This window comes from Protopterus annectens, chromosome 1.part2 (genome assembly GCF_019279795.1).
Source record: "Protopterus annectens isolate FY-2018-M chromosome 1.part2, PAN1.0, whole genome shotgun sequence".
Taxonomy (NCBI): domain Eukaryota; kingdom Metazoa; phylum Chordata; order Ceratodontiformes; family Protopteridae; genus Protopterus; species Protopterus annectens.
Genome location: NC_056727.1, coordinates 179,532,892 through 179,559,813, shown reverse-complemented (window position 1 = coordinate 179,559,813; position 26,922 = coordinate 179,532,892). Strand labels below are relative to the sequence as shown.

Here is a 26,922-nt window from a genome sequence, read left to right as displayed (position 1 = left end):
TCTAGCTAGGAAGTGGAGAAAAATGAAAATGGAGTTTAAAATGCAGCAGAAATACAAGAGAAAGATGTGGGGAAAAAGTAAGGGGAATCTCACACAGTAAGATGATGCTCAGTGTTAAAAGAACAAGAGCACAGTTGCACAATGTGCAGGAGTTTAGAAAGTTTGCTGTTAAACTCTTAGCACAACACTCGGGGCAACAGAGAGAAGAAAGGGTTGAGCCCAAGCTTAGGGAGCCTGTGACAAGAAAAATAAAAGAGCCTGTACAGTATAGGATATTTTGGAAAGTCTATGAAAATTTGCATAAAGCAGGGTAATTGGGAAACCAAGAAATGGGACAAATGGAAATATTTATGGAAGACTGAATTATGCCAATGTTAGAGGAAGATGAGCCTCAAAAATGAATAGATGAAAAAGAAGGGGAGAGAGAAAAATGGTGACAGATAATAATTCAGAAAAGTCCACAGAAACAGACTGCATTCAATTGGAAGTCTAGAAGCTCAGTGGGAAGAAGTGATAAAAAGAGTGGTTTAATGACATGTGGAAAATGGGAAAAAGGGTTGAGGATGGATGGATAGATTGTATTTTAAAATGGGGGTGTTATTAACATTTATTTAAAAAGAAGGCGGCTACATTACCTAAAACAGAGAAAGATACCTTGCAGATTATAATCATACTTTAAAACTGAAACTAAAATGTTTAGAGCTATACTAACTAAGAGATTGCAAATTTGCTGCCAAAAGCGATAGCTATAGATCAACGTGGTTTTGTGGAGGAGAGGCAAACATTTGAAAATATGGAGCATACTGTAAAAAATGCTATTGTTGGTGGATCTTGATGCAGAGAAAGCATTCAGTACAGCCAACTGGGATTTTATGAGTAGGCAATGGTAGAGTTTCATTTCATGATGGAATAGTAGGATTTATAAGAAGGGTCAGAGGAAAGAATGATGGCAGTACAGTTTCTCTCTGACAAGCTGTATGGAACCTGGAAGAGATAAAGTTATTTGATTTATATTTAGAACCAATAGCATGCAAAATAAGGGACTCACAAAACTTGATAAATCCAGAAAAGGAAATTTCTGTGTTATGCAATAAGTCTTTTTGGAAAATAAAATAAATGAAGATAAAACAAAGGCTAAAACAGTAGACTATATAGCCACACATGAACTGGTTGAGTAATTCCCATACTTATGTGGACATAAGATGAAGTAGCTATGTGTAGGGATTAAAAGTATTCAAATATAGCATCTAAGGCTAAGTGGGAAGAGACTAAACAAAAAATAAAACAAATGATATGCTAGAAGCTCTTGATTATGGATAAGAAATTAAGATACAACCAGTGAAGATATGATATTTTAGCCCTTTTTGTTTTATATACCGATCATTAAACATAAGAAAAGGGGATGATAATTAACAAGGAGTTGAATGGATTTATTTGTGAGGACAAGAGTGAAGTGGGATAAATTGATTCTCCCCATAAAACAAAGTAGCATATGATTACTGATTTGAAGGAATAATTTAAAGCTACATAGTTAAGGCTCAGGGGGAGGGTCAAGAAATACTAAGATTTTGAATGCAAACCCTTAAGAGAATAACAAACCATACAAAATATTACAGGAATGGAGAAAGGAAATGTCACCAATAGGGATGAATGTAGGCAGGGCTACAGAAAGCAGGAGAGAAAAGGGTTGTAATTTACTGAAGCAATTTAGCAAAGGAACCACTGTATTGGAAACAACTAGGGAGGGATAGGTAATACAGAGGGAGGGATAGGTAATACAGAGGGATGAGGCATAGCAGAATTTTGATAACACAGCATAGGCAAAGAGAAGGTGGTTGGGGAGTACTAAGCGAAACAAACTGGTTGAATTTTTTGTGGAGTCTAGAATAAAAGATGCTGTTTAAAAAAGGGGTCAATTAGTACAGCATTTAAAATATTGCATGCCAGCTATAATAATCAATCATTCAGAAGGGGCTAGAAAAAAATTGGGAAGATAAATTGGAAAGGTAATGTTTTATAAAAGGAACAGTGGAAGAATATACGTGTGATTTTCAAAATTGCAACAAAGTCCTGAAGGTTTAAGATTTTTGCAGTGAAGTGTTTGTACAAAGCACTTTTACACCCCAGACAGTTGTCAGGGAATTTTTCTTCAGGTAGATGGCAAATGTTATGTGGTAAGAAAGACAGGTAATTGGGAACAATTTTTTTTAGGGGGGGTAGCAAGTTGTAAGATTTTTAAAATTCCATATAGAGTACTTTGTCAGAAATTTTAGGAGATAGTGGTTGTTAACTAGGGAATAGGATTTAAATTACTTAGACACAGCAATGCTTTACTAAATTTAATGCTACTGGCTGCAAAAAAAGCAAAAAACAACACAATCACTAGAAAATGGTAATCAAAGCCTAAACCAATCATAGCTGAAGTACTGAACATTATAGCAGAGATAAAATAATTGGAGATGTAATCTTTACAAAATGGAAGAAAAAAATTAAATAAATGGGAGTTAAAGGAAAAATAAATTCAGAACAATGTTAAGGAGGAGGAATGAAATTTAAGGGAAGACAAGAATTTAGCAATTTATGTAGCAATGTACTGGAGAAAATAAAAATTGTTAAAGAAAACATTCTGCATGAAAATAATAATGTTATGATTTATTTTATGGTACGTTTGCCCATGTCACTTAAAAAATGTCATGTTCAATAAAGATGTTTAAACAGTGGCGTAACAATAAATCCTAACTGGTGAGATGACAACAATGAAGGAGTTCTGCCCAAAAGCAATATTCAGTGTTCAAAATTCAAACTCTGACTCTCTCTGAGAAGGCTTTACAAGAACTTGCCAAGAATAATAAAAAGTAATTATATACAGCTTTGTTGCAGTATATCCTTAAATGCCTCTAGACTTCCAGCTTTTCTAATGTCTAATGGCAAACTATTAAAAGTTTACCATTTTTTTCCATGAAATGATCTTATCCATATAATACTACTCTGATGATACTACCTAAATAGTCCCTATAGCTCTACATCCATCACCCAGAACAAAATTCCTTCATCTAGATCAGAGAAAATGCATTACATCTATTATGAATTAACAAAGCATTCACAGATAATGCAGTGCAAGTTCTTCCCCAACTAGGAATGCGTACAGTAAAGTTAGATCTAATAGTATGATAAAGAAAAAAGTGCTAGAAAGAACAGGACAAAGAAGATGAGTAATCAAAATGAAGCAACAGGTGGAGAGAAGTGTATCTGAACTGAAGACATGTCTGGGGGCACACAACAGCAAAAAACATGACTTCAGAGAGGATAGCAGGTGAGTAAGTTATATGGGTATGGCTCAGCGGGTTGGAATTCTCAAACTTAATTAGGATACTATAAGGAAAGGACTGGGAAGAGTGTCATTTGAGAAACTGGAAATTATAGGACTAAGGAAGAAAACATTTGGCTCTAGTGAAGGTTTTAGTTGTTCCAATCTAGAAGAAAGTACATGAAATGGAAAGGTCAGGATAAGCTTTGCACGAGTGAAGACCATGCCCGAGGCTGATTACAAATAAAGGAGGCCACGTCACATTACAATACAGCCAGTATGGAGATTAAACAACTTGCTTCTGATTATGACGTCTTTCACTAAACTAAGTATACATTGTTTCCACAGTCAACTGCTGAAGAGACAACTGAAATACTTTTCTATGGTATTTACTACTTCACACAAATGCAGCTAGATTCAGAATATTAATGCAACTCAGTAAAGAGATTACACTGCACGGTTCCAGGCCAGAGGAGTTTAAACTCAGTTTCTACTCCCCAGATTGAAACTCTGCTTGTTTTTTTACATAGTAAATCACTGCTGGCATTTTTGTATGTGTATGTGACTGTGTATCAGTAAGAATTCGAATAGTTTGGGCTTTTTCCCCAGAATCATACAACTGTGGAGTTAAAATACACAAGTCAGGGGCTGTGGAGCTAACCCCTCTCACATACAGTGCATGGGGAGATAGTCTTACATGTAAAAAATGTTTTGTTTACCATTTTTATTATTAAATGAAGCTCCAACTGCACTGCTTCGTCTGGTTGAAGCTTCAGGGAATTTGTTTCAAAAAACATAGGGGAGCACACAGCTCTATAAACTGCTAACCCACAAAATTCCACAAGGACATTATCATCTAGGATAACTGAATGACATTCTTGGCACATTAAAGGAATAGCTGTGACCACTTTTTTAAATTCATTTGTTTGTTTATAAGGTAAGTGGACCCCTCCCAGCCTTACAACTTTATGGCATGAGAATTACATTAATGTCAGTAAGCTTTTGTTACAGAACTGTGTATTGCATTATGAATTACATTAATGTCAGTGAGCTTTTGTTACAGAGCTGTACACATTACAGCATGAAAATTACATTAATGTCAGTGAGCTTTACACAGTAGGGCACAACAGAGTACGAAAATTACAGATGAGGATTACATCAATTTAGCAGTTTTCTTTCAAACCATACACAGAAATAAAAGATACAAGCAAAGTGATACATAGAAATGCATAAAGCATAATACTGATGTGACAACACTTCATCATTAGAGTGACATTTTCCATTGAAATATAATTAATATTTATCATTCTGCTGTAATACTTTCTACATAAATTTGCATACATGTGGTAATCAGTGTAAGAGTTAAACAAACCCATAGGCATATAACAGAAGTGCCAACCCTAGAAACTGAATACACTTAAGAAAAGTATTAGAAAATGCTGCGCTCTCCCAGCACAAACCTAGTAGGCTTCAACTAAATGCCATTTAAATGGCATCAGAGGATCTCTGCCTCTCATTCAACAACAAAAAAAAAACAGCAGTGGTCCGAATTCTTTCGCTGTCTGTGGATAGAATCTCACTGTCACTCATGACTCCTCCTTAATTTAAAACATAAGACAGCTATGAAACAGCGTAGCATCGCTTTTTAGTGTTCTTCTATAATTATGATCTACTAAATGACTTGCCATTGTAAAACAAAACATATCTGTCACACTGAGATGTTAAACTACCCGTATGACTATGGGTTACATTTGTGACTCACAGTTTGCACTTCAAAAACCTATCAGTTCAAATCTTCTAAACAGACAGCACTGTCCCCAAGTGTGCTTGGAAACAGTGATCCAATTAGTTGTCAATGCTGTAAATGTCAATGATGGATATTCGATTAACTCTTTCCTCACTCTCTTACAGTGTCATTGTAAAGTAGCAGATAATGTGACAAATACCAGAGTAACGGTGCAACATTTCAAAGACAAATTAGTATGTGAATACATTGCAGATTACATGCAAACATAATACAGATAATTAAAGCATGTTCCCTTACATGTACTCCATGTTTGACTGGATGAAAGGGGAGGGACACTCTATAATGATCAAAAACATGCCATTTAGTGGAGATGCTCTTTAGCAGTCAAGACAGAAGTAATATTATGCATACTGCATAACATGTGACAGCTTGCAGCCCTCACAGCACACACATCCATGACGCATTGTAAAGTTTCCAATAAAAAACATGGATAACATTGAATGTTACAGTAACTCTGTCAGAGACACAAATGAAATTAGGCCCATGCAAAACATCATGACAACTGGGATATTATACAGCACACACACACCCACAATGTATATATGGGATTACTTTATATAAAAGAAATCCCACTTACCCGAATTTCATACCATTGAACCAAGAATACCATAAGGCCAAAACACTGACCGTTTGGAACACCGATGTTTAACTAAAGGTAAGTAACCTGATGGCCAACCCAACAAACAAAGTGAAACGGAAGCAAAGAAAACTCACCCACATGGAGGGCTGCACAACCCCACACAGTCCCCCTGACTAAATATACCAACTCCGAGACTGCACTACTGTGGAGGTCACGGGCAAAGGTCAACATGCTGGCCAAGCAGTTACTTACCTTTTGTCCTTGGCAGAAAGATACCCTTGAACAATATGCCTACTCCCATGACATACACCATGACAAAAGAAAAATGAATGTGCTTTATCTCATTCTTGCCTGGAGGAATGACTGGATTAAGGCCCTTATCTTGACGTAGTAACACGTTTTAAGAGAAAGTAAGTAAATGAAAAAGAATATTGAATATTATAAGGCTTTTTCTAGCAAATAAATGCATACTTCGTAGCAATTCTGTATCTGGCCCTCATGTCTCAAGGGAAACAATCAGATTGGCTACAATCTGATAGAGAAACTGGCTAGCAGATAATGTTCTCTGAAAGCATTCAGGTGTTTCCCAACTGGGAGAGCTATAAAGACAAGACACAACTAGGAACCACTTACTAAAAGCACAGCCTGCACCATGTGTCTTAGCAGGGATAACCTTTCTTTTTGGTTCAAGTCTATGAGAGTGGTTTTCATTTTGGGACAGTTGTTCCTATTAGGAGGGTAAAACTTAAATAACTTGAAGATGTACATAGTTGTGTGTGTTAGTATTAAGTTAATAGGTTTTAGGAGGGTACTAGTGGTGTGTGTGGGGGGTGGTTGTGTGTGTTTAAACTGATTTTTTGTGAATGCTTTTTATTCTGAAAAAGTGTAGGTTATATACACACAAAAGTACTTAATTCCTGTAATAAAACAGTTGTGAACTGGTTCTGTTGTTTTCTGTTTGGATTCCAGCAGGTGGTTCAGTGGTTTGCCGTTTTGTGTTGCTTGAGGTACTAGAGGTGTGGGGGGTTGTGTGTGTTTTGAGGGCTTTCAATAAAACAAAATGTTTTGTAAGATGTGACATAGGCTCTAATGGATATGACAAGAAACTGTATAACAGTTCAACCTGCCAAACAGTGTATGCACGTAACATGAAAGTTGGAACTAGACATTTAACAAAAAGGTGTTGTACATAAGACTGAAATAACTTTTTAATACAATAATGCTTTCTGTAATGTCTTTAAATGTCAATGGTCTCCCAGATAGATAAGAAAGAAAGAGCAGAGAACTATATTAAAAACGTAGAGTGCAAAAAGCTATAAGGGAGGAGGATTGCACTGGCATGTACTTGGATTCCACCTACAACTGCTAAAATGAAGGTTAAGAAAATTCCGGGAGAAATAATCATCTTTCAGCAAGGATTATTACTTACAGGTGAGGATTAGAATTTGATTTGCAGCAATGAAGATGTGTCTGGGGGGCCAGAAGGAAAAGTATAACAAAGGAGGGTAGACATTTGAAAATATTCAGCATGGAATATGTGAATTCAGTACTAGGAGTTAAGAGTGAATTTACATAAATTCCCAAATATACAAAAACTGGGTTATGCTAGACAGAATTTACATTTCAAAGGAACATGTGCCTTTAATTTAAGGTCTTGATATGCACTATATAATTAATTCAGATAAACACATGGTAATGAAATAAAAATGAGACACTGGAGCTTTCCCACCCATCTGTTCAAAAGAGAGGAATTTAAGGAATGGGTAGTGGAAATTATTCAGGAGCTATTAGAGAAGCTAGAAATTTCTTCTGAAAATATAGCTAGGGAGTGGAATAAAATTAAAGTGGATTTCAAAAATAGGGTGAAAATAATTGAGAGAGAGATGTGGTTAAGAAGTAACAATTATTTAGACGGACTGACAAATGCTAAAGTATTGCAGAATAGGGGTAATGTCACAGAGCAAGAGTAGTAGCAATTGCAGAACACTAAACAGAAAATAAGGAATTATCTCGATAATACGCAAGAGTTTATAAAGACTATTAAGGAACTATTTTTTGATAATAACTCTAGAGCACAAAGGCTTTTAGCAATCTTTGAATTTGTAAGGTTGCTTGATCCCTTTGACCGGATGAAATGTCTGGGATAGACTGACAGATGAGGTGGACAGTGGAAAGGAATGTTGTATCCCCTGGATATGATGGACTGCACCCATTTGTCTTGAGTCAGTTGTAGCCAGGCTTCTAGATACAGTGACTGTCCACCTCTGGAGGCAGTCGGGGGAGTGGGACTGTCTGGCCTCCTTTCAGGAGCGCCGGAAGGCCCAACCGGAGAACGTATCTCTGTTGCCCTGGTTTTGCTGACCCCCTCTGCTGCGTGGATGGCATCTTCCATTGTTATTCCCCCCTCTGCCCCTGGGGAAAGGATCACCACAAGCATCTGACAAGGCTCCTTTGGACTTCTGGAACCACATTTTTCTGCTCTTTTGACCTTTAGGATAAGGTCTGGTAGGGGCAAAAAAATGTACTCCGATGGCAGATGAGTCTTGCCATCTTATTGACTCCTGGTTAGAGTATTTACTTTTGGCCCTAACAAGGACGAGCCATCAAAAGGGACGTCAATAAAGGAAGATCTGAAGGGTTCAGCAAAGGCGCATCCAGGAATGCCTCCTAACAGATATTCCTGTGTCTGCTGCCCTGCTCGCTCCATCGGCTGCATAGGAAATGAGGCACATGGAGGAGTTTGTAATCAAGGTTAATGTCGCAAGCTGGGAATTTACCTTATCCAATAAACCCTGGGCTGTAGCACCTTGTAGGGTATCTCCTAGCTCTTTAAGGAGATCCCTCTGAAGTTGGGTGAAATGTGATTAATTCAGCGACCGTAGGGTAAAGGCCACTGAGGAGAACATATGCTTCCCATATCTGTCCATCGTACGAGACTCCTTATTTGGTGGATGGACAGATGCAGAAGTTGCAGCCAACTCCTTCTTTGTGGCCGCCGCCACCACCACCATCGCATCTACTGGAACTCCCTTTGTTAAGTATAGTCTATCCTCTGGGGCTGTAATGAATTTGGTCTTCTCGGAACAGGGTCCACTGACTCCGGACAGTCCGACACCTTTCGACTCAACACCCAGGATTGGGTAGAAGGACAGAGACACCCAAGAGGTGGAGGAGCGAGAGCCAAATACCTCCAGGCATAGAGACTCATCCTCTGTAATGAATTTGGTCTTCTCGGAACAGGGTCCACTGACTCCGGACAGTCCGACACCTTTCGACTCAACACCCAGGATTGGGTAGAAGGACAGAGACACCCAAGAGGTGGAGGAGCGAGAGCCAAATACCTCCAGGCATAGAGACTCATCCTCAAAAGGGGAGAGAGACTTATAGCCACCCCTCTGCTTAAAGATCTCTAGGATGACTGAAAAAGAGACATCCTCAGAGGGCGACCGTGGGGACCCTTCCAAATCCTCTAAGTTGGTATCAGAAGTAACAGACTCAGGGGAGTCTATGTGCTTCCTCTTATACTGTCTCTTCCAAGGGACCTCCTCGGGGATGTTCCGGGGTGGTGTCAGAAGAGGGGATTCCCCCCATTGGGGTCTCCTGGGGCACTGACTCTCTACTCTGGGGCTGGTAGAGGGATGATGAAGCAGTAAATGCTGGGCCTTTAGGGGAAGAGTGTCTGCAGCCAAAGGTGGAGCAGACTCAGTGGAAAGCACACTCATCACATCGAAGGCACCGCGATCCTGGGCCGAGAGAAACTCCAGTCCTGAGGGAACGGGAGATCTCCGCGGGGCTGAGGAGGGTGGCTCTGAGGCTGATGTGGACACAGAACTCACCTGTGCTGAAGCGCCGAGTGGGAGAGTTGGTTCCAACAAGGGCCCTATTTAACCCCCCCCCTGGAGCTGACCAGGGAGTATCGGCTCCCAGATCCATCAATGGAAGACAGCATCGATAAGAGAGCAGCAGACATCTGAGCAGAGCTATCATAGGTGTTTACTGGTTCCACCAGTTCCAGCACAATGACTTCCTGACACTCTGGCTCTGAACTTGTCCAAGTTGGAAAAGGAAGAGATGACACCTGAGGTACAGTGGTCAGATCCATGATCCGATGGGCTGGGCTCAAAAGAATTTGTGCCAGGGCCAGAGTCTGCAGCAACCTCTTCACCACCCGCTCCATGTCATCATCTGATAAAATTCTGGAGGACCGAGAGGAATGGGTCGATGACCTGTGACTACCTGCCACCGATTGTAGTAATGGAGATTGCGGCACCAACTGTATGGGTTCCAATGACGGTGACAGACTCCTTTTTTGGCTCTGTGACAATTCCGAGGACTCAGATGGAACCGAGGGAAGGCCAGGTTTGTTGGAACCGATAACCTTTAGACACTGTAAAGGATACCCAAGGAAAATAACTACCAGCAACAACAATAACAGTATTGAAACAAAAGGTTAAGGAGATTTTTATTTTTTTTTAACTAGGAGAGAGTGGGTGAAGGAGAAGTCTTAAGTTAAACAAGATGCCTCTAATTTAAAAGGAGACTCCCTAAGGAAAGGGAAAGAAGCCTTGTAAGAAAACAGGCTAAAGAGAAAGAATCCTCTAACTTAAACGGATTCTTTAAGGGAATAGAAGAAAAAGAGCCCTAAGGAGAACAGCCAAAGAACACACCCAAGTAATAAAAAAATCACACACACAAGCACACTACTTAGTAAGGGAAGGTATTAGTAGACTAATAGAAAAGGTTTTTGCCAAAGATATAAAGAAAATTATATAATAAAAGTAATTACTAGCCTGAGTCAGCAAAGACAATCCAGATGCTTCAAGCGACAAACGACATGTGGGGAATAGCCGCTAGGCATCCTGGGATAGGTTGTAGCCTTGAGCCAGTAGAAGTTCTCGAACTTTGGTATACGGAGGATCAGCTCCGAACCCAACCAGCAAGAATGAAGGCGAGACAGGACAACATAACTTTCTGAATTGCCTAGACATAGTAAGGTCTTGTTGAGTCCAATTATGGTAGCTGACAAAAATAAATTACTTGAAAATGGAAATCAAAGTCTAAACCAACTGTGCTAGAAGCAATGAATATAGTAACAGAGATAAAACAACTGAAACTGGGATCTAAAAAAGGTAGGAGCAAATTACACAGCAAAAATGGGAATTGTGGAAAAATACATACGGGGGGAAATGAGGCTTAAAAGAAGTCAGGACTTGTAATGTTTGACTGACAATGATGGGGGACATTATAAGTGATGTATAATGTTTGTAGCTAAGACTGTGTTAATATAGTTTGTGATGTAAAATGCTTGCAGCTGGGATTATGTCATTATGGTTTGTTTTCATTTGATTCTTTTTAAATTATCACATGATGTAAGCAATGTTTGTTCAATTCCTGCCTTTTTGTAAAAGAAGCCTCATTTCCCCCCGTATGTATTTTTCCTCAATTCCCATTTTTGCTATGCAATTTGCTCTTACCTTTTTAGATCCCAATTCCAGTTGTTTTATCTCTGTTACTATATTCATTGCTTCTAGCACAGAAGAACAATGTTTGTAAATGTAAACTCCTTAATGTGGTTTGATTACTTTTACTTTATACAAGTATATGCTTGCCTGCGTCACAAGTGATAATTCAATAAAGATGTTAAAAAACACACAGACATTTAGGGACAAATTTTCGATAAGTCATGTAGGTAGTCACAGCTCTACCTTCAAAGGTCACTAGACATCAAATACAAAAACCAACCTTTAAAGGAGTAAGTAATATGGCACTGTCAAAGTTTATCAGATGGAATAACAAGATGACCGCTTTGGAAAAAAAAAGTTCTGTCTAGGATGACCATTGACCGCATCAAATTAATCTTTCAACATGTAATAACTGAGTGGATGTGAAATTCAAATCAGGGAGTTTGCCTTCTGCACTTCAGCTGTGAGAGTGAAACATCACCTCTGTGAAAAGTAATGTGATGGCGAGACCAAGGTGCAATTGTGACCAAATGTGCATGATAGCTCAGACTGTCATGGTAACAACAATCAGTACCAACTCTCTGCTCTACATTAAGTATAGATGATAAAAATATTACAACATGTTTACTTTGACTACCACAAATTCATCTTTTTGAAAGAGGGTCCCGACTATAAAAACATAGCACTTTTCCTTAAGAAATATTAAAGCATTTCTAACCTTGCTTCAACCTGCATGTGAAACATCTTAATGTACTATAAAACATAGATGCTGCAGTTTCAACAAAGTAGAAGCACAGTTTCTTTGTTATCGGCTGAGGATTTTTTTCTCTCGCCTTCCAATAATTTGTATTTCATAAAGGAATGCCCCACTTTACAAGATAACTTAAAAGGTGATAATTTTGTTTTGCAACATTACCACTTTTCAATGTCTAAATACTACGGTCCAAATATATCTATATGCACTTTGGAGGCAGTGTCACATTTCCAATGTAGCCACAATGATTAGGATCGGAGTATATCATAGGTGGAAACCTCAAAAAAAAAAAAAAAGAATACTTCAAATATCTCGACAAAACTAAAGCTGTCAAACTATTATCCTTGGCTTCATTTTGTGAACACCTGATGTTATTTTAGTATCCTGACCTACATCTTTCATTTGTAATGCAAGACATTTTTTTTTCTTTCATACCAGTTGAAAAATTATCAGAATGAATCCACAACTACAGACACCTGTAATCTGATGACCAAAAGATTAAGCATCAAAAGTTTTCACAGAAAACATGGTCAAAGCAGAGAAAAATTAAACCCAAACATGTTTAACAGACAAAAAAAAAAAAATGGAGAGAAGCATGATCAGTACAACACATTGTTGCGCCATATGGAAAACAGAATGTGTCAGGGATTTTACAGCACCAGTTTTATAACACTGTCACCATGCATAATTTGGAGGGGGAAAAGGATCCTAGAGGAGTCCAATAAAAGAAAGAAAATAAAGCTATCAAAATAAGGTTTAAGAAATTCCATAATTCTGCTAATTACATAACTTAATGCAACAGCACTGTGACTTGAGTGTTAGGATTATGCGGCACTACATTCTGACAAAACAGAAAATGAGCCTTTATGCACCCAAAAGACAAAACAGACTTTTGTGAAAACAAAATGGATAACTGCTAAATTGTTCCGATATTCCATCAAAACCTGAATGAGCACTATACTTCCAAATGTACCGATGATGACTCTGCAGCACTGCTAACATATGACTTCAGAGGAAGGACAGCACACAGAAAAAAAAATACACAGCAGCTGCTAGCTGCCACATAATGTACAAAGACAAGTGTCTTAGCCAATACAACTCTGCATGCTATCTATGGTGACATGAGAAACTAGCAACATATGTTTTCTCGGCACTTACTAAAAGAAAAAGGCAGCAAACTGCAAATGCAGATATCTTGGGACATCTGTTTAAGTAAAGTAATGCACTTATGTCATCTTGTCCTGTCACACCAGTGCTGAAATCACACATGGACAAATGCAGTTAACAGAAAGGTGTCTCCTAAAGTATTTTCCTGCCAGGGTGGCCACAATCATAGTAAAAATCATCTAACAACAGCTATGCCTCAAACATAAAACAAAAGCCACATTTATTAGGGACAGCAGTTAACAGTCCTCTCCAAATTTTCAATAGACTAAGAAATTCAATCAAAATTGTGACACTCATAAAAACATTAATTATGCATACGAGTCCGAACCTTTATGGAAGCCCTGTTAATAGGATGGGGAAGGAATAAAACTGTTCAGAGCTGCTTTATAAGAAGAAATTTTGGGGCGGGGCAGTGGCTCTGCATCTTTGTGCTAAGCCTGTCCGGGTAAGAGGACCTTCAGGACACTTCTAATTGCCCCACCTGAAGAAGGAAAATAGGAACAAAGGTAGAAAAGAAAAACAGAAAATTTCAAAATAAATTCAATTTAGGACCAAAATGGAAGCAGAAGTTCTAAACTTCTTATACAAATAAATATTTTTTTGATGGAGTTTACTTTAACACTTTTGGTCTACTTAAGTGATTGCCCATTAATATGCATCATGCAAATGGAGGCTGTGGGATTCAAGTATAGGTACACAGAAAGTATCATTCACCACTCACCATTTATACTCTACTTGGGTTGCATGCATTTTCTAGTATGCAGGCAGTAAGGGCAAGAGTTGGCAACTGACAGGTAGTCATGTACATCTGACTTGTATATCTACTTAAAAAACACTAATCCCCCAGAACAGTCCTGTATAATAAATAAGCAATGCCTACAACTCTGGAGTTTCTGCACAGTCTTCACATCATCCTATTGCTCTAGCTCAGCATGTAGTTATTACACAGGACTAACATTCAGGCACCTTTCAGCAAATGTTCAAGCAGAGAACCCTAGTCTGAGGTAAGGAGACAAAGGTCTTGACACTCCCCGATTGCAAGTTTCTCAGGCATCATGCATGAGTTAAATAAATTCCTAACACTGATTATATGACTGACCCTTTCAATTTGGAACTTTGAGAAACAGTAACTTTTTAAGACCCCAAATGAGGAACATTTCTCAAAATGAGACACACTGGAGAGGTATGACTGAAAGTATTACGGCTGGCATTACTGACTGGCAATAACAAAAATTTGAAGCAAAATCAAGGATGTCCCGTAATGTCAGAGACAGATGAGAAATATGCACAAATTTCAATTAATTACATGCACACATACTCTCTTTTGTCATGTTGTGTGTGTGTGTGTGTATATATATACACGTTATAAAAAATAAGTCGTATGTTACTCTAATTCACTAAGTTAACGCTACTACATTTTTTCCTTCAGTGTGCATTTTCTGACTGAAAGTTTGATGTCTGGCATTACTGACACCTGTAAAACTCAATGATTTACTACAAGGTGGGATATGGGGAAAATATAAATCAAAATTAGGAGTTTTGTACAAAATTCTGGGCAGCTGAAAGGTTGATCGGTAGGTCAATTGCACAATGTTGTAAGCAGCACTGCAGTTAATTCTCTTAATACATCTACATGAACAGGAGAAATAAAAAAAAATCGTAACACAACCTACTACAGGAAAAAATATAACCAAAGGCAGGCAACTAGTCTAATTCACTTAGAAAGGTTAATAAAACAAGTCTTTGTTTCAGCTTACAGATTATGAAACTGTCTAGCATTAGGACTGACTGCAACCCAAGATGATTTACCTCTGTAAAAAATGTAAAGAACAATGCAAAAATATGTGCAAAATCAGGGATGATATTTAAAAATATACAAATACAAACGCACAAGTGGAACACTAATAAGTAAAATGCAAGTCCAAAGTTAAGTAAAATGGTGAACCACAGTAAAATAAATCGAACACTGGGATAGCAGCAGCAGATCATGCACAAAATAAATCAGATGGAAGTTAGATTACTTCTATTATAAACTTCAAACAAACTTCATGAAATCACTCGATAGATTTATTTCCCACACATTGTTCAGCTTCTGCTGCTTACCTCCCAAGTGTTAAACCTGGCAACTCAGATTCACTGAAATGGTCAATAGAAAGTACAGTTGTGTAAAATCTTACCATAATGGTAGATGTCCTTGCCTTCACTGCTGCAGTATTACTTACCAATGGGGATTCCCTGCCGTGAAGCCCTCTATCCAGCCAGTTTACAAAAGTTTACCGTTGCTTTAAGGTACAATGAATGTCACCTGCTTACTCATTGCGTAAGGTAAGGCATAAAGGTGCCATTCAGGTGTACCATCCTCAATTCAGATTGCCCCAGTAGGAAAAGCAGTCAGGAAAACCAAGGAGAATCTGCACAGCCAAGAAGGGAAAAAGAGCAAGGGGATGGAGGGAGGGAATACTGCAGCGGTGAAGGCAAGGACATCTGTTATGGTAAGATTTTACACAACTGTACGATGTCCTTACATTCACTGCTGCAGTATTCCTTACTAATAGGAGACTGCCAAAGCTCAAGAAGAAACTTGGGAGGAGGAAGCAGCAGAGCCCTCCAAGAAGTCATGAAGAATGGCAGCAGCAAAACCAGCTCTAGCTCTGGAGACACCATCCAACTGGTAAAAGTATGCACAGAAGTCCAGGTAGCAGCTTCAAGTATAGAATTAATGTCTAAGCCTTTGAAAAAAGCACCAGAAGAAGCCACAGCTCTAGTGGAATGAGCCTTTACAGAAGAAGGAAGGCTCTAGCCATGAAAAGTGTAGCAAAAGGAAATAGCCTTTGAAATCCAAGTGGAAATAGTTTGCTTGGAAACAGCCAAACCTAAAGACCTAGGATGAAAGGAAACAAATAACTGGTCAGACTTCCTGATAGATTTAAATCTGAGTTGTCTATGCACATCTAAGGTATGTAGCACCCTCTCGCTATCAGACTGCGGACAGGGGAAAATGGTAGGCAAATTAATAGACTGATTAAGTGATAACTCATTAACCACCTTGGGCATAAAAGAAGGATTAGTGCGCAAGGGCATCCTGTCCTCATGAATTATCAAAAAAGGTGGACAAGCCATAAGAGCTTGCAACTCAGACTCCAGTCTGGCAGAAGTAAGCTAACAAAAGAACTGTCTTCCAAGAACAATGTTGCAAGGAAGCTGAAAACAGCAGGCTTAAAAAGAGTTGAGTAATTTTTTCCAAAACAAAAATTAAGATCCCAGGGAAGAGGAGCAGGCTTCCTTGGAGGTCTAACATTAGGGACGCCTTTAATGAACTGCTTAGCCTCAAATCTAGAAGCTAATAGGGGCGTTAAAGGCAGACAAGCAGAAAGAGCTGACAAGTGGGCCTTAATAGAATAGGCCAAACCAGCATTGAGCAACTCACACAAATAAGAAAGAACCAAAGGAACAGCCACAGAAAGTGGGTCCAGGTCACGAGAAAGACACCAAATAGAAAACATCTTCCATTTAGATAAGAAGGATTTCCTAGTAGTAGGTTTCCTGGCCTCCAGCCGGACCTGCAGCACACCCTCAGAAAAAAGGTGTCTAAGTGGAATCAAAATCATATCACTCACAATGTCAGTTGAAGTGTGGACAGGTGAAGATGGATGAGAGATCCATTGTCTTGTGCGAGGAGATCCACCCTGTGAGGTAACTTGTGATGATTGCCCCGGCGAGATGCAGAAATAGGAGGGAACCAGTACTGTCACGGCCAAAAGGTAGTCACCAACAAGATTTTGGGAGCATCCCATTGAATCTTGAACTCTACTCTCAGAATGAGAGGAAGGGGATGGAATGCATAAAGAAACATCCCCTTCCAAGAAAATGAGAGGGCGTTCACCTTCCAGACCACAGGACCTGGGACTCTGGCACAAAATAGAGGAAGTTGTCTGTTCAAATGTGAGGCAAAGAGATCTACTAAAGGAGTATCCCCCACTGGTGAACAATGTCCAGAAACACATCCCTGTGAAGCATTAATTCATGGGACTGAGTGAATGACATGCTCAGATTGTCTGCCACAACATTCCAATCTGAAGGAATGCAAACTGCTTGAAGAGTCGCACGATATTGGATAGCTAGATCCCATACCAGAAGTGCCAGCTGGCAAAAACAGTAGGATCTTATACACTCATGTTTATTGATATAAGATTGTGGTACTGTCCATGAATACCTTGAGAGGATCTGCAGAGAAGAGAAGATGAAAGGTCTGAAGAGCCAGCATAACAGCCCTCATCTCTTTGATGTTCTCCTTCCGCTGATGAGGTGACCACACTCCCTGAACCTTCAGGGAGCCAAACGTTGCTCCCCATCTCACATCTGAAGTGCCTGTGAACAGATCCCGAGGGAAAGTGGAGGCTGAAACGGGAGCCCTGGCTTCAGAGACAACTGCTGAATCCACCACAAAAGTTCGACCTTGAGACACCGGAGAAGAGGCACAGAAAAGTCTAGAGGATGTGCATGCTGAAGCCACATGAACTTCAGAAACCACTGGAACTTCCTCATGTGGAGTCTGGTCTGAGGAAGCATCGGAATGGAAGCCATGAACCCCAGAGCTCTGAGACTCCATATTCTCCAACTCAGTTGGCAGAACATGGAACAAACTACCTCAATACCTCTCTACACTATCTTCACTCCCACTTTTTAAAGCTAAAGTAAAACTCTTTCTTTCCAACCACTGGCTCTGCTCTTGTACCAACCCTAGTTGAACTCTTTTCTCTCCAGCCTTCTGTTTCCTTTATCCCCTTATTTTCTTTCTCCTAATTTCTACCCCACTTGAACGTCCTCTTCAAATTAATTACATATTCTTTATTTTATTTTCCTTTCAATTCTGTAATAGAGTATTCTTCTTGGGTATTCATTTTTTTGTTCTATGTTAAGCCTCATTTTGTACTCTGATCCTAGGGAATTTTCAGCTGGTTATGTTAAGTTCTTAAATACTATTATATATTCTTTATTACTGCATTATTTTATATTGTTTGTATAAGTTTAGCTTGTTTTAGTAGTTTATAGCGGAGCTTTTCTCCCCGGGCCTCCACTGAAAATGGACATATATCCAGTTGGACTAGCCCGGTTAACAAATGTAAAATAAAATAAAAATAAAATAAAGAAACTCCCTGGCTGAAATGGAGGCCAGGGGAAGAAGAGTTTGAAAGAAAGAAATGCATTAAATAACCCCTGATTGTGGATCCCTAGGAGCAGAAGAGACATAGTTCGTTTTCTGCTACTTCTTCAAAGGGATAGCCATCCTGGAAACCTGAGAAGACCCAGACCGAGGACGACATTCCACAATTGCAGTAGGAACTTCTTCCTGAAGGAGAAACTGTGTAACCCCATTAGTTCCCTCGGAAACAGTCAAATGTGGTTCCCTCTGAACGCCCAAAAATGGATGTCTCCAAAGCCTCATCGGACATGCTGCCTGCCAGATCATCACCAGCCTCCAACCCAGATGCAGTAGAAGAATCTGACAAAAAAACTTGGCGAGCCTCTGGGTGCATAATAACCTCAGGCAAAACACCAGGCAGATGGTGGATGGCAGAAGATTCCGACCTTACCTTATGCACCCTCTTCTTCCCAGAAGGCTGACCCTTGGTGCATCCATAGTACCAGCAGCAAGAGGCTTAAGTTGCTGGTTGTCAAGGTAAAAGGAAAGGGAAGAAAGCCTACTATGAAGAATTTTGGGGGATAAATGCTTGACAAGCTGAACAAGACATACGGTCGTGAGCAGCACCAAGGCAAAAAAGACACTTATGACGGTCTTTATTGGCAGTCTCCCACACTGGCATTTACCCTTCCTGGATGACATTAACCCCAAACAGCACTAAACAAACAGAAATAGTAACAAAAAAAACAACTGGGTATTTATTTGCAACTGTGAGGACTCCAGCAAACAGGAGTAAGCACAGAAAAGCCAGTAAACGGAAAAACAGAGGAGCGCAACAGACCAGCGGTTAAAACAGCGTTCGGACTGGCGGCAAAAAAAAGTTCTGAAGGTGGTACGCTTGAACTTCACCTTTATACCCTACCTTACACAAGGAGTAAACAAGTGACGGACAGCAACCATAAACTGGCCAGACGGTGGGCTTCACGGCAGGAAATCCCCATTGGTAAGGAATATTGCAGCGGTGAATGTAAGGGTATCACTAGATTACCTTCAAGTTACGTTTTGTGAAATGCCAGTGTCAAACATTACTGACTAATCTTTGGTGATTTTACCACAGCAGCGACAATTTAACAAGGAACAGTACAAAATTAAAATGAGTGTTTTACAAATGCTGAAATGGAAATTCGTAAGCAAAAAGCACGTCAATTAAAGTGTAAAGGAGAACCAGCGAAACAAAACTTAAGACTAGGAAAGAAGACCGTAGCAAAAGAGAATGCATTAAACAAACATCAGACGGGAGAAAATAAACATATTGTCTACACAGCTTCAACCGCAAGTGGAACATGCTGCCCGATAATTCGATTGTATTTATTTGAAAGTCCATCTAAAAAAATGTCGGCATCACTCACAAGCAGCTTCATAAACCATAATTTACCAAAAACTAATCTTACTGCAAGAAACAAGCCTCCCCCCACACAGACACACAATGCAAGAACTGATGTGAGCTCCTTCAGGAAAATAATAACGTCCAGCAACTGATCATGCAAAAAGAAGTTCCAGCTCCTGGACGAGAACATTTTTATGGATGAAAGAATGCTAGGGAGGGGAAGCATGCAAGCGTACCCCTCAGCTGTACAGATTTTTCGTCATATTTTTAGGTCATTTTTTTATAAAACTGGTTTTCTAGCGAATTCGTGGCAAATCATTAAAGGTTCATTTTTTTTAAATAATGACAAATATTTGCGTTTTCGAAGTCATACACTTCAAAAAATTCATGCTAATGCAAAACCTGTTATTCTATCAACTTTCTATTTTTAAAAATATTTGAAAATGTCCGTATTTTGGGGCATTTGTCCCACTTCTAGCTTTGTCCAGATTTCTTACTCTAAAAGGTTGAAAGATATGCATGCAGATTTCAATGGAAGGTATGCAAAATTATAAAGAGGGCGTTTCATAGCAAAAAACGAGTCGAGGTTGGCGTTTTTTGAGCTATAGAGCTTTCTGAATGATGGGCGACTTAGCGAAAAGCTGCAAGAGCGTAAGACTTGACTATTAAGGCAGCTAGCTCTATCGCTAGCAATACAACGGGAATCGGCAAAAACAAAAATATAAGTACGTTCCATTACCTGATCCATTCTTTTAGTGGGGGTCGACAGGTAGAGCAAGAAAATACATTAGGAAGCAGAAAACATACTAGTTGTCCTGTAGTTCTTTAATAATAAAAAGGATGGCGAATGGGGACAGAATAAGGAGGTCGATAGGTGGCAGAGGTGAGGGCATACGACTACGAGATTAATTAGATATGCAGGCAAGAGATATTGAAAGAGAAAGGAGGATAGTGACACTTGCTACAAGACTGCCGTACACAAGCAACTACCTACAAAGTAAGGAGGTGAAAATACATCAGATTTAGAGCCAAAAAATTGACCTCTACAGATGACATAACATAAGCTGTATCTAGCAGTTCCTTCAATTGTGTGGTTGTACTTCTGCCATAATGCAACACAACTGTATAAAATTGCTGCTGCAACAAATCACAGTCTGACAATGACTTTCGCAAACCAGAGCATCATTTAGACTGTTCTGATAAAGATCAATAGCTACAGATGAAATGCCCTCACAGTACGCCTTTGGATAATGTAAGGAAACCTGTAGCACATACTACTTACCCGGGGAAGGTGCGCAGCTTTTCGTATTCGGTCTACCATTTCTCCACCTTCGGGATGAATTTTGGCCACATGGGTCCACATCCTCTCCCATGTCTGGCTGTCAAGGGGAAAGCCACTTTTATTGACATAAAACAGCACCCCTCCATCCTTCTCGTCCTCCTCCCCGGAGGAGCGTCCAGTGCTGCCATTTGCAATGCTACTGCCGGCGCTGTCTGACTCTGCACCCCCACCGCCACCGGAGCTGCCAGGGAGCTTACACACGCTCCTCGAACGGCCAGGTTTGGAGATCCTGGGGGTGGTGCCGTTAGGCTTGCTAAACATCACCTTGGTGCTGGATCCAGTCATCCTGCGCGCTTCCCTGGCGGTGTGACCGACTCCAGAGTCGGCAGCTGCTTCATGCATTAGCACCGCTAAGGATAAAAGACTCCGCCACAAAACACCCCCACGCCACAACTACCTAAAACCAAATTCCACTTAGCCCGCCAGCGGGGCCGTATCCCCACAAGTACGGTCTTCAAAATCAACAGGAATCCAAGCACAAAACCAATTTCCATTGAATACATGCCTTGCGTGAATCCATGGAGCTCCCTAATCCCAAATTTTAAAATAAAGTCACCAGTCCTTTATACTTCCAGCTTAAAGCCAGTGCGACAAATCCAACAGAATAACATACAAAGTGAACAGACATTACATAGGATTCCCCACTTTCAAATGTTCTGGACCCCTTGTCAAAAGTACTCGTGTACAAAGAACCGCCCGCTGTCACATTCCTGCACAGCAGCCGCATTTCCCTTTATGAAAACAGTTCTAAAATATTTAACGGATCTCCAACACATTTTGTTCTGTATGTACAGCCACGTTCGCAGAGTTCTATATATAAAATTATAAAATGCATCACTGAACAATTCCTGCTATAAGCAGCAGACGTTCACTCCCCCTTTTCTCTAAGACTGTTCTACACCGCTCACAATACTAACATAAGGGAATGTTACTTGTTACACTGTTACCCGGCAGCCACACATGAGCCTTCCGACTGGCTCCTACAACAAAGAGGGGCGGGGCAGAGTGCTGTGATTCGCGGCACATCGACAGCAGTATTTTCGACTAAGCAGAATAGAGCTTTCAATGGAGGGGCGGGGTAGATAGTGATGAAAGCGATTCGGGATTATTCGTTTTAACTTGTGAAGTTGACAGTGTGAACGTGGGTGGGCACTGTCAGCTTGTGATTTGGTCTTAAGGCGCGCGTTACTTGAAAGTAGTAGTCAAACGATTTTGCTTTTTCAGGCTGAGCCTGTACATCTTAATGCTTTACTTACGTTATAGTCATTATAACGTATGTTGACACTAGCCAGACATATATCGTGCAACCCATGATGTAAATTATGTTTTAAAGTGGGTCTTGGCAATTTTCCGGCATCCCAGTACCTGTTCAGACACACGAATAAACGTTAAAGGTTATAAATAAGCAAGGCCATATTTCTCAAGCAGTCAGGTGTAAATCTAGAAATAATCAGGAACACTTTTGAAATATTAGTAGAATTAATTCGGGACAATGACCGGATAAGACAATGTGAATTAATATATATTTTTCTGAAGTAAAAGAAGTATATAATTGTAACTATTGTCATTATTTGCTAAATATAATTCGTCACCTTTTCTCCAAAAGTCACCAAATTTAGGATGGCTTAACTTTAAGAGGAACGGAGCTAAAATTTAAGCCAAAATCTGGGACGGTTGAGCCTTATGAGCAAAGCGTAACACGAAAGAAGACAATGTGCTCAGACCGAAGTATAGGTGTTCTGTTTTTACAAATTTGACGAGAGACTGTAATGAAATAATCTTAGTAAGAACGTCAAAACAACACAATAATTCTATATTCATTTTATATATATATCACAGGGGAAATCACTGGACGATGGCATTACAGTTCTTGGTGAACTTTCTGATTGCTCCCCAGGCAAATAAGTAGTAATATAGATAGAGCGTCTCATCAGTAATTCATCTGGCAAAGTCGCAAGAGAGTGATCTAATTTGACCAAACATCACGATTTGCAGATCATACAGATTCAGCTCTGTTAATGCATGTCATATAAAACAACTTGCAGGTATGTAACTTAATAAATGAAAACATAAACTGTGACCAAACAGATGCCCCCAAAATTTGTTACTAAGCTGTCAGAAAAAATGCTTCTACATTACTGTTGTTGCTAAGATCTCCGACAGTCACCTAACCACTAGTACCCTCAAACAACAACATTGATCATTCGCCAAGCACACAACTTTTGACATCTGACACAGGAACTAACAGCATTGGTAGAGAGAGACCCAAAATAAAATTCCCTCAGTCACCATCATCATAACACATATAGAAACAAAGGGTTAATGTTTGCTATTATTTTTAATTACAGTTGTTTATCGTTGGTTGTTAAAAATCTTGTAGTACATTCTGACTGTAGTAAGTAGAATTGTGAGTTCTCATGAAACCAAGAAAAAGAAGTACAAACATACAAACAAGTGAAGAATAAGTAGTCTATTTTCTCACTAATAGGGGAAATGTGGAAAGTAAAATTACTTAGACTATGGCAAATGCATAGATGTCAACCTTCCATCTCCAAAGTGTGGCAGGCTGCCTCTGACACTGAGGAACAAATGGGCAAAATGTGGAACACTTAACAACTCCATCTAGGAAGGTAGGTCACAGCATGGTTAAAATAAGCTACTTAATGCTTATAAAATGTTCTTTTGAATAATTAGTGTGATTCAGTATTATTAATCATTGATATTGGTTAAAGATTTCTTAACAATGAATGTGTAATAGACCTTTTCAGTGTGGAACAAGAAAAACACATGCTTATTAAGACTCAGAATGAGGAACATTCCATATAATGAGGTACAGTTCAGAGGTATGGGTAAATGTAAATCTTAAAATATGAATAGCCATATCAGTAAGTTGTACTACTGCTGGTTAGGAATCCTTCACCGTGTTTTGCTTTGTCATAGATGACTCAATGAAATGAATATTTCCCAGGGACATACTGATTTCATCAGTTAAAGCAGTGTTTTGGGTGAATGAGCGCTAGCTTAAAATATCCAACTCACCCAATATTGAGAGACCTAAAAGAAAATTTACAGTTTCCCATCTGCTGAATGGCTGGATTCCAAAAAGTTTGCAATGCATTATTGAAGGCCTGCACAACAAAAGCAATATAACATCCAACATCAGTTATATAAAAATGCATACATCTCAATTTTTCTTTATTTTAGGAAATCTTCCTGATTTTATTTCTCATATTTTTGCTATGTCCTTCATACAACTGTTGATTTTCTGGCAAATTATTGAGGATAACAGTCAGCCAGTAATGCCAGACACTAGAGTTTCGTATTTTTTATTGTTCAGAAAATGAATGTTGCTGCTAATTCCATTGTTCTGTTAACTTTTTAAGTGAATTTGAGTAATATTTAAAATGTGACCCCCATTATTTTTGGCTTTGCCTATAATTCTTGAGCAAAGAAGATAAGAAGTATGTAAGAATGCATAACAGATCAGTAGGGTACAAAGCTGGAATTTTTGAAAGCCAAATTAAACTGAGTAATAGTGCAATAATCAAAAACATATAACTACTGTGTGCCTACATTTACCGTGAATAAGTATGATAACATTACCACTTTAAGAAGAATGTTTAGCATTACCATTTTAAGAAATACTGTTTCCCATAAAACACCGAGTCTGGTTTGCCACTCACTAGTGTATCCATGATGAGTGTGTAAGAGGGATTTTCTAGGCAAAAATATTAAATGTGGGCTTTTTGGACAAATTTATTTCAGATATTATGCCACTAATACCTCTGTGCAAGTAGAGATAGGAGAGCTTTATTACTTTCTGATGACTAGAACCAGCATTAGTTAGTGCTAGTCATGTGCTGCTGAGTTAGGAAATAGCTTAACAGAGAAAGAAAGTCTGCACAATAGGAAAATACCTTGAATATGAGAGGTGTCCTTCACACTGTTATTGGTTTGCAAAGAATAGTTTGCATGTATTATAGATGGTGGGTTTATGATAAATTGTTATGAAAAAATAGTTTGTATTCATAATAGATAATGAATTTGTAAAAATCGATCCTGTTAAAACTTAAAGAAGAAACAAAGAATTAGAAAAGTATTAGAATATTTTAAAACGTCCATATATCCTGACAGCTAATAGTTTTGTTGAGTCCTGTAATTTTATGTATAAAAGCAGTCATATATCTCAGCAGTTTAGAGTCATGTATTGGTGTTTCTCAAGATGCTGCTGTACACAGTTCTTGAATAAATCTGCTTGCTGCAACATGCCTTTATGTCCGCAGGACATCTTTCCATTGTTATTGTTGTGCTGCCATTTTGTTTGTACTAAAGTTGCTGTTTTATTACTGGTGTAGCCTAATGTTGTTGATACTGCTTACCAACATGACTGGCTAACTGTAGGTGCACATCATGACAGGTAGTGAACCCTATAGTGTCTGATAAGGATATAAAACCTACCACAGGCCAAAGTATGCAACAGTCTCCTTATATGGAAACATCTGTTGCCTAATAACATAGACGTTTTGTGACCAACATCTACTGGTTATCAAACAACCAATAAAAATAAATAAAGTTGCACAAATGTGTAGCTAGGCTGCAAAGTTTAAGATGGCCAAAAGATCATATGCACCACTTGGCACAAAGAAGGTCACATATTAAGACAATAATATAAATTCACATAAAAACTGTGGTGTATCCAGACATGGGTGTAAGAACACACAGTGCAACACACAATCAACATCAGAATTAGGAAGTCAGGAAAGAGTTAAGGAGGTGGTTTAGCAGGGAGAAGGAAATACAAAAGTTATGTCAAGGAAATAGGTCCAAGGCACAGCTGTCAGGATAAAGAAGAGCATTATATTTTTGTTGAGTCCTCATTTTATTAAGCCAAGACTGTGAAAGGAAGCAAATGTAAATAGGGGATTAGTACACACATCATCTAGAGAAAAAAGTACAAAATAAATAAATAAATGCACTTAAAAACTGCAACAAATATGGGGTGGATATGGTATATGACAGAGGGAGTAAGTAAGATAAACCTACAGTCATAGGATGGACACTGGTCAGTTAATGATAGGAAATAAACTAATTGGGATGTAATACACAGGAAGGGAATAAAGGTACTGACCTTACAAGTGTGTGTAGAAACTCTAGTGCATATATACATTCTTAAATACGTTGCTATATCTGACCACAGTACAATCAGCATGTGGGCACAACATCAGCGAAAGTCCATTTACAGCAGGGACAGAACACCCAGTACAGAAGCCAGTCATATGAGACCTGCATGCTCACAAAAAGCACCTTGTGCAATACACATCATTGCAAAGGCACTGGGGTGATATGGACCGCTGTGAAGAATATGCAATTAACACCAAGGAATGCAAATGCATTCACATTGGAGTAATATGTATTGTCATATGTAGCATGTAGAGTGCAGGGAAGTTATAAGAACACTGTACAGCATTGACTGTATATGAACTTTAAGGCCCCTATGAGTATACATCACAGCTTGGAGAACAATTTTATAGTGATATGTACTATGCATTTGTCTAAGTTAACAGTATCTAAAATCAGATGCACACATTCAATCCCTTTTACTCAGCCTTCTCAAGGTAGCCATAGAACACAAATTTATAAATATGAGCATGTCCTGTAATGTACAGATCTCACCAAACAGCACCCAATGGAACAGACAGAAATGGTGACACCTCACCCTCAAATGAGCATCAACATGCTTAGTCAATGAACAGAGGTATGAAGAAGGGATGGAATGATATCTACGGGCACAGTGCAGGCATCACTTTATTGTGGTAAGATGTACTTGTGTGGACCACTGCCATTCTGTCTTGGACCAGGCATTTAATGGCAGCTTACAGCACCCTGCTAGGTCAGTAGGATCACATGACTTCAGTACCTGCAAGATCCACAACAGCGTGTTGCTCATCTCCTCTAAGCTGTGGGCTACAAATC

General features: G+C 39.1%; 1 protein-coding gene across 1 annotated transcript in view; it reads right to left on the bottom strand.

Moving 5' to 3' along the window:
• Window positions 1-21,839, bottom strand: part of VASH2 (vasohibin 2) — a 1,568,646-nt gene extending 1,546,807 nt beyond the window's left edge. The window contains exon 1 of the mRNA XM_044055500.1: window positions 20,890-21,839. Within this exon, the coding sequence (XP_043911435.1) occupies window positions 20,890-21,291 (402 nt within the window). The 5' untranslated portion in view covers window positions 21,292-21,839. The remainder of the gene's footprint in view (window positions 1-20,889) is intronic.
• Window positions 21,840-26,922: the final 5,083 nt, after the last annotated feature.